General features: G+C 47.0%; 1 protein-coding gene across 1 annotated transcript in view; it reads left to right on the top strand.

The window, feature by feature from the left end:
* LOC119393805 (clavesin-2) overlaps nucleotides 1-16949 on the top strand; it is a 20419-nt gene extending 3470 nt beyond the window's left edge. The window contains exons 2-4 of the mRNA XM_049416378.1: nucleotides 7309-7502; nucleotides 9306-9416; nucleotides 16520-16949. Coding sequence (XP_049272335.1) covers nucleotides 7309-7502; nucleotides 9306-9416; nucleotides 16520-16750 — 536 coding nt within the window. The 3' untranslated portion in view covers nucleotides 16751-16949. The remainder of the gene's footprint in view (nucleotides 1-7308; nucleotides 7503-9305; nucleotides 9417-16519) is intronic.
* Nucleotides 16950-17176: the final 227 nt, after the last annotated feature.

Genomic DNA, 17176 nt, shown 5'->3' with positions numbered 1-17176 from the left:
AATTTCCGTTTAACGATAAGAACAAATACGAGTTGAATTGCGTGCTTCTTTGGACAATATTACGACATGATTACGAGGCACACAGTGGTGGCGATACCATGTTAATTGTTGCGACCTGGGGACAAGTACCTCAATCTAAGCACACGAGTGTTCCCGCATTTCGCCTACACGAGAATGTGACCGCCGTGGCCCGGAATCGAACTGTCGTCCGCAAGATTAGCAAATAGCAGGAAAACAATACGACACACAGTATTTCCATCTAGGCCGGTGTGTCTTCTGAACCGTTGTCTTTCTCTTTTACCCATCGTAATAGTGCCTTCGTTATAGGGAACCCAAGCTCAAGTTTGCGGCGCGACGACAGCGCCGCGCCAGCCGCGCTGCGGCTCTGTCGGAAAGCTCTGAACCTTAGCGCGGCCGACTCAGCCCCTTTCGCGGTAGCGGTAGCGCACGTGCGCACGCGTTCTTCTCTCGGTGCGGGTAACTGGTGGACCCTTCAGCTGGATGCGTTGAACCGAGAGGCTTGATCTGCGAAGCTGCGCATTTCCGTGATGGCAGAAGCGACCCCGCGGAAGGGCAAGCGTGGTCCGAAGTATTGCGGTTTAGTGGCCAGCCACAACAGTGCAGACAACACCAAGGCACACGATTCACGTGTTAAACTGTGTCGTTTCCCGGGAGTGACGCACGAGAAATGAAGGCGGCAAGCGTGGATAGCTGACAGCGCTGTCTCGCCTTCTATTTTGGCTGTCTTAGTTCATCGCTTTCGTTCGTTCCGACTACCTGAATCGGTAAGTAACGCGGCGCATGCACGCAGCGACTACAGTAATGATTACACGCTGTCTTCTCGCATTGTTAAAGTCCAGTTACGGTTGTAGGTGAAACAACTTTGTGTTTTGATTCCCCGTGCTCGTGAGACCTACCCGTCGTTGTTGAACGTTCACATTCGCGTTATACCGTTAGCGTTGCGCGGTTGGTTGAATTCAACTGAACTCGGCACATTGTCAGAAGTTCGGCGCCTGCATTTCACGCGTCGGGAAGGCTGCTTTATCACGCCGGAACGGACGTCTGTGCATTTTCAGCAAGCTTTGACATCGTTCTGCAGGTTTGCTTTGTTTTTGTCACTTTATTAGGGTGATATATATTTAAGCCGCTAAATATAACTGGCACTTAATACATGCTTTGCAATTGCAACCTCGAAGTAACCACCTTCTGACTTTGTGCGATTTTCTAGCCGCGTTCACGCAACAGGTTTTATACGCCTGTCAAGTCGATACCATAAAAAGAGACTGCAAGCATGACGCGAGAGCCGAAAAAACGAGGCGAGCAGTTCATCTTGCTTGACAGTGATTAAAGCTCAGCTAGCTGCCTCGCGTCTTAATTTGATTCTCCAGCGGCGCGGAGGACTTGACTCTAACCTTCTCAGGAAGCAGTGCCATGGCCGTATAATCTTTTTTTCGCACGCCGCAAACGTTTGTTCACGAAAGTACACGGCTGCTACTGCAAGCATGCCATATCAAAACAACAATCATATGATTCGTAGTCCACGCCGCAGAACATCGGTAGCGCGTACGGCTTCATTTCGGAGTGCATGTGGACCATTATTCATCTTTAACATGACAGAATGAGACTTACCTCGAGGTATACGTCCTACACGGTGTAATCGCGACTTGGGAAATGCATTTCGCTTTGTGTCGGGCGTCGTTGTCGTCGATCGTCTGCTCTTCACCGTTAACGCGATTGACGAGCCTTTCTCATTTTATCAAGTTCGCTTTTCGGAAGTGCCAGTCAAGCTTGAAAATCCTTTTGAAGCCGCACTGCAAGCGGTACATTGTGAGGCGCCGCAAGTGCACCGCGAGAGCTCTGCACGTGCACAGAAGCGAGCAGCAACGCGGTGGAAAGAAGGGAAAACGCGCGCTGCTTACACCCCAGTTTCTCTTTTTCTGCCAGAGATGGCGCCGCCTGTCAAGAGCAGCAGCGCCGCTAAGCGTTGCTTGGGAAGCCTATTGGCCGCGAGATCGAGCGCAGTCGCCGCCTGGCGGCTACTGGCTGAAGCGCACGTAGTGTGGATTGCTCCCTGCGTCCTCTGCTAGCCACGTCGTGTTTGCATGAGCGAGTACGTCATGCACGTTCTCAAAGGGCGGTGTGTTCTGTTGTGTTAGCGCGTGCCTAACTGCTCGTACGTATACCTAACGTGGTGTACAGAAGCAAATGGTCTTGTTCGGCTGCATGCGCATTGTAATAATATCACTGAGTGCGACTTTCGAGAGGGCTGTGTATTGGCGTCGTACCCTTTGTTCGCCAGAATCATTTCAGTGTTGGTGCCGCTTTCTGGTTTAAGAGCATCCTAAAGTGCGCTTGGCATAGCCCCAAACATGAGGAGCATTAAATAATGTGTGAAGGCAACGCTTTAGCGACTCGTTGGTAAACCAAAACGGGCTCTAGGCCGTGCACTTTCGCGTTGTTTTTATGTGTACAACTGCGGCACTGTAGTTCATCGGTTATGCGATGAGCTTTAGTTGTGCTTAAGATGTCCTTTTATTGTACGGTCGTGGTCCCGCTACAGCGAAATATTTCTATCAAGTGAAGTCTGACACTTCGGTACTCAAGCTGTCCCCTAAAAAAACAGACAATAGAATGACGCAGCAGTGATAAAACGGAATTGCCGCGCGCAATTTTAACTTGGGGCGAAATTTACGCAGAACCAGCCGTGTGCTTAGATTTAGGTACGCTTTGAAGAACCCTGATGTTCAAAATTAATCCTGACGGCGTGCCTTACATTTCTGTCGTATAATTTCACGCAAAGTCTGATAGTTTTTTATTACATTATCTTGAGCGTTTGTGTGGAGTTGTTATAAATTGTTGGAAGGCAGCGGACATTATTTGTTTTAAAAAAGACACTTATTCCATAAAATAACCGGACATTTATTGCATCACTGTCGTGCATGTAATCAATCGGTGAAAGCTCTGTGCTAAACTCTGACCTTTTTATTCTGTTACTGGAGCAAGAACAAGTGCGTACGCGTTGAACGTCTCCGTGGCGCTAAAGCGCTGTCGATCACGTAGCTTTCTTGACTAAACTTATCAACTGCCCTACAGTTCATCAAAAACTGAACAATAATAAAAAAAATGCGTATTTGCGCGAGCAGTGCTAACTGCACAGGAATATGGGCTGATATACAAATGAACAAGAAGTAAACACTTAAGTAGTTCAGTCGTGCTACAGCAGTGCGTAGTAAATAGAACAGAAGTCCAACATGTACAGAGAAAACAACCAAAAGCGTCATAAAGTGCATAAGCGCAGACTGTCATCCAGGGCGAGCATCACTTTCATCGGCAGACTGCGCTTCTTTCACTAGTAATAATACCATTGGATGATCTTCGTCCATCGATTCAACAATGAAGAGCTTATATATTACCAGTGGGCTGCAATCAACGCATTTTATTCGCCGAGAATCGGCTCAAAGCGCTCACAACGAAGCGCCACTGTGTGTATTTGTATACGCGCCGCCGGCGGCCTCTCCACACTAACGCGGCGACGGTGATGCCACCTATAGGCCGATATCGCGGCCAATACTTCTCCATCTACTTCTACATGGGGCACTATTACGGAAGCACGTGCTTGTCCAGCTCGCGTTTATCTTCAACACGAGCCACTGCGAGTGCATCTGAGATTGTTGACTAGGCCCCGCCACGGTGGTCTAGAATTATGGTGCTAGACTGCTGACCCGAAGGTCGCGGGATCGAATCCCGGCCGCGGCGGCTGCATTTTCGATGGAGGCGAAAATGTTTGAGGCCCGTGTACTTAGATTTAGGTGCACGTTAAAGAACCCCAGGTGGTCGAAATTTCCGGAGCCCTCCACTACCGCGTCTCTCATAATCATATCGTGGTTTTGGGACGTTAAACCCCAGGTATTATTAGAGATTGTTGACTAGGCACCGAGACCATCCACTGAGAGACTTTATTAACACACGGCCCAATGCTGCATACTCGGAAGCTGTGATGTCGCAGCAAGAATCTGCTGCCTTCGAATTATGCAATACAAGCGACACCCGGAATACCCCTCTGGACGATTCCTAAGCAGCTAGTGCGACTCTCGAGCACTGAGATAACGATGAAGTCGAAAAATACCAACCACTGGACTTAAGCGTTTCGCTTTATCGTACATTGCCTATATGTACGGATATACGGTGTATATTTTTGCTCATGGCTCTGTCACGCAGACCTTCTCAGCAGCAGCTTTCACGTTACCTCACATGGGCATCACGAAACGCTTCAAGATAGAGCATCGGCTATCGTCTACTGCGGCTGAGCTGACCGGCGTCCGACAAGCTGCGCGCTACATTGTACAGCAGAGTCCCGCGAAGTGGACATTATTTTGCGACTCTAAACCGGCACTTCAACTGATCAGCAATTACATGAAGCAAGAAACCGAATACACTCCTTTTGCGTACGACATAATGAATATGTTAACTGAGGCGTCTCAATAGGGACATGCTGTTGCATTGCAATGGATTCCCAGTCACCGTGACATAGCTTGGAACGACCAAGCTGACGCAGAAGCAAAAATGGCGCAAACTAGCGGCGAAGTCATATAATAATAATATCTGTGGTTTAACGTCCCAAAATCACGATATGATTATGAGAGACGCTGTAGTGGAGGGCTCCGGAAATTTCGACCACCTGGGGTTCTTTAGCGTGCACCTAAATCTAAGTACACGGGCCTCAAACATTTTCGCCTCCATCGAAAATGCAGCCGCCGCGGCCGGGATTCGATCCCGCCTCTGTAACTGCCTCTGTAAACTGTAGCGAGGACATCCACTAGCCACGGAAGGAGCTGTAATGAATTACTTGTGTGTCACGTTGAAAAAGGATATGAGATTTCTTGCGTGCGACGAAAAGTGTTATCTAAGCCAGGCACGTCCAGCAGATCTGTCCGAGCCTCACGCGTCCTTTTTTGGGAAAGGGGACAAGTATGCTATTCACCAGTTTTTGTTCTCTATCGAATGTGCAATCGCAATGCTAATTTTACAGCTTGCAGAAACAAACAGTGCCACTGCACTACTGATATATGATATTGATATTGATACTATTGATATATGGACCGTGTTGTCCCCTACCTGGTCAGATTTCCGTGCAATTCACCAATATATTTGCACAGATGAATGAACTTTGCGTGCATTTTCCTCGCTCGTGTGGGTTAGATGACGGCACGAGGTAGTGGTTCATCACTGCGGTGCTGATATCTGTATATAGTAAAACTTTACGAGATCTATCTGTACGCCTAGTGCGCGTTGTTACATTTTCACTCGCTATTCATTCCCGAGTACTTTAGTTGAGATTTCGGGATAGCCGGTCCTCCCTGTCTAAAGAAAACATTTAAAATTTATTTATTTATTTACCTATTTATTTATTTAGAATACTGTAAGCCCATACCGGCTGTTACAGGGTTGTCGAATATTATAGTATAGTCGAATACCACACGTAACACAACGGACAGCCAAGCTAGTTGGTCTTGATCCATCTCTTGCATCAGCTCAAGGTACAACACGGACGACAAGAAGCACACACGTGCGCGCTGTGCAAGTCAATTCAAGTTGAATATTATACGTGTTAACACATAATGTAGTTCTTATACCTGGGTTTCATCTTCAGCTGAACCGGGTCTCAATGCCAACAAGGACGAGGAATTCCTGCTCCGGTTTCTGCGTGTCCGGAAGTACGAGGTGGAGTCGGCCCTGCAGACCATCAAGAACTACTACAGTAATCGGGCTTCCACCGAGTCCCTCTACCGCGACTTCCTGCCCTGCAATGCACCACCGGCAGCTAGAAAGATCGTCATGATACTGCCAGACAAAGACGTCCATGGGAGGCCGGTATTGCTCGTAAAACCAGGCAAGGGTACCACGCGGGCAAGCGTTCCGTTAACAACATGTCCTTCATCAAAATGGGCTGAAATTCGCTCTCAAGGACAATTATAGCGTAAAATGTTTTTCGAGAATACGGGGTGAGGTTCAAAGCAATGAGGTGTTGTCCCTAAAGGACTGCGAAACGTAGCGCCTGCTCTTCTCTATACGCTCTTCAAAAGATAACCAACACGAATTTTAGAAATTTTGGTCTTGTTGGTTTAATCAAAAACACTGGTATCGAGAACCTTAAAAAGAGTATCGGGTGCCTCGGAACTCATTGAATAAAATTTTAATGCCACTCCATATGAAAAAATCACCTTCGGTTTTGATATCAATTGGAGGGGGGGGTCACAGTGACGTGTCAACACAATCTGACGTGGGGACGGCAACTCGTGACGTCCGGGCAGCATCTCTGTCATCTGCTGTCAGTTGCACGTGGTGCACGTAAGCAACCATGACTTAATAGTCGTCCAGCGAGTGCGACAGCGATTTCGGTGGCATGGGTCTGTATTGCAGATGGACGGGATGGGTCTGTTTTGCAGGTGCAGGGTGACGACAACATTAAATTTAAACTAAAATATTTTATACGTGTTTCCTGGCTCCGTGGGGGAGGGGGAGGGTTAATACCGCATACCAAGAAAACGGGGAGAAAAATGTCCCTTTTGCGGTGCTTTAAAATCGTGTCAGGACTCTTTTAAAGGCGTATTGACACAAAAATTTTGGCCTCGCGTTTTTTTGCTTCAATGTGTTGCTGGGGGCCTGTTAGTCATAACACGGTGTATTGTTTGCTGCAGTGCACGACAGATTATTATTTACAGGCTCCTCATTACCGTCCAGTGTCAGTTTCGGTTTCAAAACCGACAAGCCTCCGGGTGCAACTATCACCACCTAGCGGGTGCAGCGCTCGATCACGTCAGCACACGGAACTGTGACGCACTTACGCGCGGTTCGCGAGCAGCCGCCGAGAAGTAGGCTGCTGGAGCGAACGCGGCAAAAAAAAAAAAAAAAAAAAAAAACATGTCGGCTGTGACGTCATCATAACTTGTTGCAGCGTGAGGGAAGTAGAGGGCGGGGGGGGGGGGGGGTTCACCGAGGGTCACCTTTGACGGTGTGAGTAGCGCGAGGGTGTCGACCGCTCACGCAAACTTCAAAAGTCATTTAAGATACCTTCCCAACCTATGTTCGCTGTTGATATTTTGCAGATGATATACGCATGTTCACGGAAATCGATCCCGCAGGCTATATCGGCCGCAAACATTGTGTCAGTACCCCTTTAACAAGGAGTGCGAAATGAGTGAGTGGGTATTGATTCGCAACGTAGCTTTTGTGGTGCGTCCCCTTTCTTCATTATCGTTCGTTTTCGCGAAAAAATTTTTCCATCGTGAGTCGCTTTTTCTCTCTCAGGTTCATGGGTGCTCGACGAAGTGTCCTATTTGGATCTCCATAGGGCCGGCCTGTTCTGCTTGGAACACTTGGCCCGTGATCCCGCTGCGCAGGTCCTAGGAATAGTGCTACTCGTGGACTATGGCGGATTTACGGTGGACAAGCTTTTGTACGTCAGCATCAGTCTCATCAGAAAGGGTCTGGAATATCTGCAGGTTGGTGAAAAATTTTCATTCTCTTCAATGACTCTGTTGCGACTGCAACTTGATCGCGTGCCCCGCGCAAATTGTATAATCCGCGAATAGCTGTCACTTGTATATTTAGTTAAATAATTTCCGTACCTTAGCGCACATAAACCCCCAGCAGCATGCACATGACCTTTCATGTGCCCCACTGCGGCTGCGTTACCGGTACAAACTGCCCGATTTTCAACACGAATAGCTTAAAGGGGTCATGAAGCACCCCTTGGGCTGATTGAAAAAACACATCCTGCGGAAAGCTGACACGGCTATGAACTGCTCTGCCAAATATTACAGTCGTGCGCGCCGCGTAATGGCCACAAGCGGAGCGCGAAGTTGCCGTTTCCCCAGGCACCCTCTTTTCAAACAGAGGCCGGTTCTCACTCTCGTCGGTGGGCGGGGCGTCTGTCCGCTGTACGTCGCAAAGACATAGCATGCTTATTGGCCGATAGCCGACGTAAATCGAGAGCGGCGTTCGGATCAGATGCGCTTCTTGCCGCGGAATGCCGCCACTTGCCGGCGCCGCACTCGCGCAAGCGAATCACAGCGGGAGAGCGATCGCGTTTCATGACGCGCGCTGGCGTAACTTCTTTCCCCCATGCCATCCCTCCCTGTCTAGCTTCCAGTGCGCTCGTCGGCACGAGAAAAGAGAGAAAGCGCTGGGAGCGTGCGCCAAACCCCCGTAACTCCGCTGATTCTTGACGGATTCGAGAAATTTTTGCGGCAATCGATTCGGGAGGCAGTACACTCCGATACTGAGGCCATTAGATCATTACTTGGAAAAGTGGTTCATGACCCCTTTAATGTCGATAAAAGCACACCTGTTAGAGAGCTGTTTGTTCCGGCGTGGTTATGCACCAGTCAAGTGTAAAATTAAATAAGAGAGAAAATGGGACTGCATGCAGAAGGCATATGGTTATTGGCGAAGAGATGATGTTCTTTAACGTAAAAAAATTGGCCGCGTATCTGCGTGCTTCGCTGCAAATGTCATCTAAAGACGATAGAAGAGGCGCTGCGTGAGATATTGACGCCATCTGGCAATACGTCGGGAAACATGAGTGCTGTGTTGCGGGCTGGTAGTCCCGGCGCAGCGGCAGGCGAAGATCGGCGGTGACCAACGCGACCGGTGGGGACGCCGGCCAGCCCGAACACGCTGTTTGGCGCGATGCGCCGAAGGAGAAGAAACGTCCGCACTCAACGAGTACTCTCCACAAACTCTCTTATTTACACGTCGCCTGGGTAAAACAGGAATGCCAAAGCGGCGCCCCCTGTCATTCGGACAATGCAATACTGAACCGAAATAATAATAATAATATTTGGGGTTTAACGTCCCAAAACCACGATATGAACCGAAACCGAAACACAACATGAGCTTGTGCAGAGGGCACGGAGGAAGACAAGTTTCAGCGCAGTCGCATTTTCAGCGAAGCTTAAGAAACTAGGGTCTTTAAAATTGTGTATCTATGTATTTTCTATTAAAGGAACACACCACCTAATACTTACCTAATGATGTTGCGCCTCAGATATTCGACGCGTAATATTTACTTTTTGATCGACAACGTTGACAAGTATGAACAGCCGTATACCAGTTCAAGATGGGTGGGCAATAAGCAAGTGGTTCAACTTTGGCCGGGTGGCTGAATCGGGTGACGTGCCGACAAACAGAAAGACAGACCAAAATTTCTGCGTTTAAGTTCCCCAAGAAAGACTATCGTCTTTAAAACGAATCCCCAGACAGTGCGGCATAACTAACTCTGTACGTTTCCCTTTTTCTTTCAGGATTGCATGCCGATGCGGTTGAAGGTAGCTCACAACGTTAGGCAGTCGTACGCCTTCGACATGTTCCTCACTCTCACCAGGCCATTCATCAAACAAAAGCTAGCTGAAAGGGTAAGTGAATATACAAAAAAGTAGAGTCCGTACACAAGGCAATGTCGGGATATAAATTCCGCGAAGCATGCTTGATTTAGCGAGTCACAGTAGCGACAGTAGATAACACGCACACGACCTGGTCGCCTGTTGCTTTGATTTCTTTTTGCCCAAGACAAGTGCCATGTGCGGTGCTTGTCAGGAGTATGTTGTTGACGAGAGATTTACGCACACAAAACCATCACAGATATGTAAATGCACATATGCCTCCTGCCAGCCCGTACAAAAATGTATGTACAAAAATGTACCACAATACTAATTTTCATATTGGCCTGGTGTGCGACCGATGGCGGCGCTACCAGCGGCGCTTGTATGACGTCAGAGCGGGGATTCGCGCGCTTTCGTCTGCTACGTAGGCCCAGCGCCGTGTTGAAACCGCCGTTGTGGTAAATCTCAACAAAAAAGCAGTTCAATTGGTTATCTTGCGTATGGTGGCTACTGACGCTGTTCGAACAACCGTGACTGCTTTTAACGTTCATTTAGAACTACAAATCTTTGTTTTTTAGAACTGCGGCCGCTTGTCGCCGCGGCGAGTGCTGCGCAATGGTGAACTACTGCTCTGTGCCTCAGTGTACTTCGTCTGCTCGTGAAAAAGGCGTTAGCTTTCACAACTACCCTAAGGAACCAAAGCTGAAGAAGAAGTGCATCGCAAGCTCAGAATGGGAAAGCGCTCCACGCCTTCATCGACCGTGTGCAGCAAGCACTTCGCGAACAGTGACTTCTGCTACCCACCGTATACGCGCGACTCTTAGGTAAGCTTGTGACCGTGTTTAAGCGCTCCACCAATACTTAAGGCGTTTATTGCACGCAGGCTATAAGCATAGGCGACTTACACCAGGTGTGGTGCCGTCCCACAACCTGCCGCGAAGGCCCCTAGACAAAGAGCCGACGACGCGGTCTCCGAATCGCCTCGCAGGAAAGCGCGCCTCGTAAGCTCAGGTGAGCGGCGCGGGATATCTGAGACTACGGCTGCATTTGGATGGCGTACATACGTATTTTACTTATGAAGGCAAGCGCGCGCCTAGCGGACTGCTTATCACAATGTCATAAGCGAAACCTGTTGCCGCTGTTTAGTGCACATTCTCTAAAAAGTTTTCACCTGAGGCAGTGCAGACGCAAAAGCGGAGCTCTTTTCGTTAGGCTGCATGGCGTGAAACAGGACCCAGCTTGCCTTTGCCACGTTAATCTCTGTGGCCCTGTGCGTGGTATAATCAGCGATTAACTATTTGTTATATTCTAATACCCATGCGACGGCCCTGTGCGGTATTAATAGGAACTACGACGTAATATCGTTCTCAGTGAACCAACATTACGGGACAAACTGCGATCATGGGCATCGGCAGGGGGGTGTGCAACAAGGCGGCACTTGCGCACTTGTTTGCAGGACGAAAGCAGCGGCGGTGATGCGATCTCCGTTGACGGCCTCGACCGCGCATTCAACAACGTGGCCTGCGTCGTACACTGCCTCACCCTCGATGAGGCACCGCTACCTTTCACAAGCTTTATCTACATACTTGTAGATCGAAAGCGCCACCCAAACTAATAAGTATCGTACGGCGGAAACAAGATAACGAGCGAGAACACTCACACATAGTTTCACTTTCTAACCAGCAATGCGGTCGGTGGCATCGGCGCACTCGTCGACCATCCAGGGGATTTCATGGCCCTGTCGATTGGGCCGCAACTAAAATAAGTTCAAGATTACACTCGAAAACATTCGTTGCAGGCTTTAGTTGACCGTCGCGAGGCTGTTCGTTGGACAAAGTTCCCGCCTGAATCAGACGATCCGCATACAGGAGCAGCGGCTGCTGCAGCGCGGTTGAGAGCGGAGCCCCCGCTCTGACGTCACACGCGAGAGGGCGCCACTCCAAGATCTCGAGGCGAATAGCTTCAGAGAGCTCAACTAAATAAGCATCGCGGAGACTTCACGCCAGTAATATGAGCGAAACTATCTGAAATATTTGTTTCGTCAAATATACTGGCACTATTTACCAGCGTCCATCCTTAGACGCACAAGTTGTGCTCCGAGTAGTAGTAGCAGCCGCCTAGATAAAAAAATCACAGCATATCCACGGAGTGAATGATGATGAGTGGGCGAAGCTGCGGAGGTTCATCGGTAAACCGTGAATCTTCCGTGAATTCTGCCCAACCGACGTGAGATCGGGCGCGTTTATACTAAAGGTTCGATGAGTTATGACGACTTGCAGCTCACTTTAATTTTACATGTACGCTGTGAATTTTCATTGTTTAGAAAACCATTGCTTTAGAAAAATCTGGCGTCTTTCGTTAAGCAGCTGGCGTCTTTTCGTTTTGCTTTAGAAACATCTGGCGTTCTTTCGTTTTGCTTTTACAAAACATCTGGCGTCTTTCGTTGGTTTATTTCATCAATCAACGGCGTTTTGAACAAAATTTTTATTGTTTAATCACGCACAGGAGAAATCTCACCAGGCACTACCTTGGAGGTAAACAATGGCTGCTAATGGGAATGAGAGACAGAAGAAGTCGGCTTTTAGCTAACACTTACACTTCTACTTCTACTAACGTTTCCTACTGGAACATGGCAATGGCTGCTAATGGGGAATGAGAGACAGAAGAATTCGGCTTTTAGTTAACGCGCACGCTGCGAATTTTTTATTGTTCAACAACGCACAGGAAAAATCTCCCACCGGCACCACCTTGGAGGTCAAAGCGTAAGACTTGTTACGGACTACGACTACTACTACTGCTACTACTACGACGACGACTACTACGAGGGACGAACGGGTGCCGCCTTAAGGAGCTTCGCCCCTAAAAGCCGATTTTACTAGCAGCGATCCAATGGCCTTGACCGAAAAGTCCTAGTATAAGCAAGTCCATAAAGACGCTTATGCCCTTCTTAAAGGCAGCAGGGCCATACGAGCACTTGTGACCCTACGTGAGCGTTGTATTGAGACATGGGTGGTGCATACTGAGCTGTTCTTCCTTATTTTTGTTCTTTCCCATTTCCCCGTCCCCAGCGTGCAGTAGGAAGCTAGAGCCACAGAAATCAGGCCGACCTCAAAACCTCTCTCCCATTAAAGTTTGCCTCTCTTCTCAAGCAATACATAAGTACGGGGTCAGATACATTTAGGAGAAAAACCTTATCAGTAAATACCTTATCAGTAAGTGTTCACAGTAGGTGATTCCACGAGAGATCGAACATGCCTGTCCGGTCGCATTTTTTGTTTTGCCTGGGTTTTTTATATGTTGTGTGAGCACATTCAAAGTGCACGGAACTGAAAATTTTATTTCCAAGAAACGCTCCCAGCGCGCCAAAAAAATATTTGAAGGTGGCGGCGCATGCCTCCTGTTTTTGCTCACTGCATTGTTTTCGGATTTCACGGCCGAATTTAGCGCGAACTATAAATGATGTGCCGAAAATTTCTTTTGCTGGTTTTAATACGCATTACTGTGAATTACATCCATGCTTTTTTTATGCCGTCCTCATTAAGAAGAAAATGTGAAAAAATGGCAAACACGGCCGAAATCAAAAAATGGTCCTAAGTTTGAGGCGCCTTGGCGCCTTTACTATTTCAAACAGAAACTTGAAAACAGTGTCAAATATAGAAAAGAGCCTTTGCAACATTTATACGGAAGCTGATTTTCCTACGGTCAGCGCAAAAACAAAAAAAAAAATTGTTAAAGAAGCGAGTTTTTTCAAAAAAGTACATTTTCAAAAAATAAAATAAAAAAAACTCCGGTCTCAATTTTGACGGCAATTTTTTATCGAAGAGCGCTTATGTCAATGAACACACGGTTTTAATATCATATGTCCTCATTTGCTTTGTTTACGAGATATAACTGGCCAAAGTGACCCTTGCTGTGAGTGCTCACTTCAGTGCGACTGATGGTTGTTAATAGCTTGCATTGTGCGTAAATCGCAGTTTTATTTATTCTGCTGCAGCAAAACCTTGCTCTGGTGGCTTTTCGTCAAGAAAAATGTGTTCTCAGATTTTATTTGTGTCTAGCGTGTGCAAAAGTGGGCTGCTGCCGCCCTCTAAATGGCTCACGTGTAAACAGTTTGCAGCCTACAATCTCGCCTACAATCATCAGAGGGAAGATGGGCGCGCCTGTTCAAGATATCAACCGCTTCTTCTTCCTGAAGGAATGCCTGGTCTACCTCATCGCGGTTAGATGTAGACAGGTTTTCCTTGAGGAGCCTAAAGCAATGCAAGCAGACCTCGCAGGTGTCGCGAAGATCCTCAGCCTATGACAGTAGCTTCTGGAGGTAGGCAACAACAAAAAGAGCAAAGAAAAAAAATTTGCGCGACGAAAACTTTTTCCTCAGCAATCTTCTTTTTGTGAACGCGTAAATAATCGGCACAGAACAATCGGACGTAGCCATGGGCCGCGCGCATCGCGTGTAGTGAACAGCTAGACCTAGAGCAAGCCGAAACGTTTATACTGAACGGCGCCGCACAAATTATCTCACATCTGCGCAGCTGTCATGAATGCCTTTCCAGAACTGCTTACAGTTTAACATTTTATGACTAAGGGTGTCTAAGCGCTTTGGGCTGTAATATTTAATTTGTAGGCCGCACTCATTGTCAAAACTAAGGGTAATGTCCGTCTGGTGCCACCAATGACCTTTGCTGTCCTCGACGTGGGAAAGCACTTAAGTAAAGTAGCAACAAAACATCATCAATTGGGAAGCTTCGGCCACTCATGGCTTAATCATGCCGCACCGCACGTTTTCTGGCTGCTGAAACGCTGAGGTAAAGGTCGAGATGATACAGGAAGACGTTATCTGCGACGCCGAAAACATGTGATTGCGGGAAGTGAGATAAACGGCTCGGAAATCATTGAGCTAACTTTTTACAAATGTTGTTTAGGCACAATGTGCGTCGAATGGGGAAGATGGTTAGAGCGTACAATGCATGTAATGGAAGGGAAGCAAGCAGGCAGTGAGAAAACAACTGCATAACAGCGCGCCTGCTGATTGTGGCATTTAGTTACAGATTAAGTTGGCCTTCGCTGCATACAGATGCTTTATTCTGTGTGCAAGGAGAGTTTTGACAAAGTGACCTAAACCATGTGTTCGCGGTGTCTCGCGTGCTTCTGATTAACGAATACTGGCGGGTAAGTTGAGGTTGTAAGCTGCAAACTGCGTACGCGTTTGGCCTTTAGAGAGCGGCAGAAGCCTATCCCCACACACGCTAGACATAATTTAAAGTTTGAGAATGCATTTTTCTTGACGACAAGACACCAGAGCAAGGTTTTACTGCAGGAAAATAATTAAAACTAGATTTAAGTGCAATGCAAGCTGATGACAACTATCGATCGCACTGAAGTGAGCACACACAGCAAGGGTAATTATGGCCCGTTAAATCTCGTGAACAAAGCAAATGAGGACATACATATTAACATGGTGTTTTCACTGACATAAGCGCTCTTCGACAAAAAAATGTCAAAATTAAGGCCTGAGTTGTTTTATATTTCGAAAATGTACTTTTTTGAAAAAAACTCGCTTCTTTAACTATTTTCTTCTTATTTCGCGCTGCCTGTAGGAAAACGATCTTCCGCATAAATGTTGCAAAGGCTCCTTGAAATACTTGGAAAAAAGCATGGATGTAATTAACAGTAATGCGTATTAAAACCAACAAGAAAATTTTCGACACATCGTTTATAGTTCGCGTTAAATTCGGCCGTGAAATCCCAAAACATTGCAGTGAACAAAAACAGGAGGTCTGCGCCGCCACCTTCAAATACTTTTTTGGCACGCTGGGAGCATTTCTTGGAAATAAAATTTTGGGTTCCGTGCACTTTGAATGTGCCCACATAACATATAAAAAAACCCAGGCAAAACAAAAATATCGATCGGACAGGCATGTTCGATCTCTCGTGGAATCACCCTTTAGAGGGCGGCAGCAGCCCACTTTCGCACACGGTAGAACCAAATAAAATCTGAGAACACATTTTTTTTGACGAAAAGCCACCAGAGCAAGGTTTTGCTGCAGCAGAATAATTAAAACTGCGATTTAGGCACAATGCAAGCTATTAACAACCATCAGTCGCCCTGAAGTGAGCACTCACAGCAAGGGTCACTTTGGTCAGTTATATCTCGTAAACAAAGCAAATGAGGACATATGATATTAAAACCGTATGTTCATTGACATAAGCGCTCTTCGATAAAAAATTGCCGTCAAAATTGAGACCGGGGTTTTTTTTATTTTATTTTTTGAAAATGTACTTTTTTGAAAAAACTCGCTTCTTTAACTATTTTTTTCTTTTTTTGCGTTGCCCGTAGAAAAATTATCTTCTGCATAAATGTTGCAAAGGCTCTTTTCTATAGTTGACACTGTTTTCAAGTTTCTGTTTGAAATAGTAAAGGCGCCAAGGCGCCTCAAACTTAGGACCATTTTTTGATTTCGGCCGTGTTTGCCATTTTTTCACATCTTCTTCTTAATGAGGACGGCATAAAAAAAGCATGGATGTAATTCACAGTAGTGCGTATTAAAACCAGCAAAAGAAAGTTTCGACACATCATTTACAGTTCGCGCTAAATTCGGCCGTGAAATCCGAAAACAATGCAGTGAGCAAAAACGGGAGGCATGCGCCGCCACATTCAAATATTTTTTGGGTGCGCTGGGAGCGTTTCTTGGAAATAAAATTTTCAGTTCCGTGCACTTTGAATGTGCCCACATAACATATAAAAAACCCAGGCAAAACAAAAATTGCGACCGGACAGGCATGTTCGATCTCTCGTGGAATCACCCAGTAGCTAATGTCAGCGCCTTTAGTTCACGTCTGTCCGCGTCTGCGCGCGTCTCAACGCTCATCCGCATAGTCGCCACGCAGAGCCAACTAGCCCAACTATAGACGCTGAGCTAAAGTTTGACGTAAAATTCAGAAAACTATTCTTTCATGTACTGACAAATGAACTGATAGGCATCCTCTCCAGGCACATTTACATCGTACAACAGAACTAACGTCGTGGCTACGCTGGCTTCAATACTTGAATAATGAGTTGTTTCCTAAATGCAACAGACCCTGTGCATATAGATGTGTATAAGTTTTATTTCTCACGTTCATTTTTTTTTGCACAGATACGCCTACATGGACACAATTTTGAAAGTCTCCACGCTGAAATCTCGCCCATGGCATTGCCCGAGGAATACGGGGGTCAGCGACCACCGCTGGATCCCGAGGAGTGTTGGAAGGCTGTGGATGCCGACAAGGATTACTTCGTGGCCTGTAGCCGCTATGGATATGCGACGAACGACGAGGGCGGCCTTCCTGCAGAACCCGAGCCACAGCTGCAGCTCACGTCCTTGTGAACAAATCAAAACTGCTGACTTATTGTGCGCATCCGCGGAGTGTAGTCTGAAGTATCACCTTCCTTGCTGACGACTAAATGGCATTCAGCGGCTGCGCAAGAGCAGTACCCGACGAGTTCCGAAGAGTTCATTACAAGTGTCCCCCACATGCCATGGTGCCTTTCACATCACTAAGAAAATCGTGCCAGCTGGGGCCTGTTCTCAGCTTGTGCTTTTGCTCCGCTAAAATAAACGCTAGGCTTAATCGAAAATGAAAACGTACCTTTATTTTCGCTCGAATATCAAAAAATGTCTTCAGAATTCACCTTTAACACATGCCCGGTAGTTCAAGTTTTAACCATGGGCCACTGACAGAGATTTGAATCGGCATGGTATGACTAGCCGTCTTAAACCTGCAAATGTGCTTGACATCAACGAAGTGAGAGA

This window comes from Rhipicephalus sanguineus, chromosome 5 (assembly GCF_013339695.2).
Source record: "Rhipicephalus sanguineus isolate Rsan-2018 chromosome 5, BIME_Rsan_1.4, whole genome shotgun sequence".
Classification (NCBI taxonomy): domain Eukaryota; kingdom Metazoa; phylum Arthropoda; class Arachnida; order Ixodida; family Ixodidae; genus Rhipicephalus; species Rhipicephalus sanguineus.
This window is presented reverse-complemented; position numbering and strand designations above follow the sequence as displayed.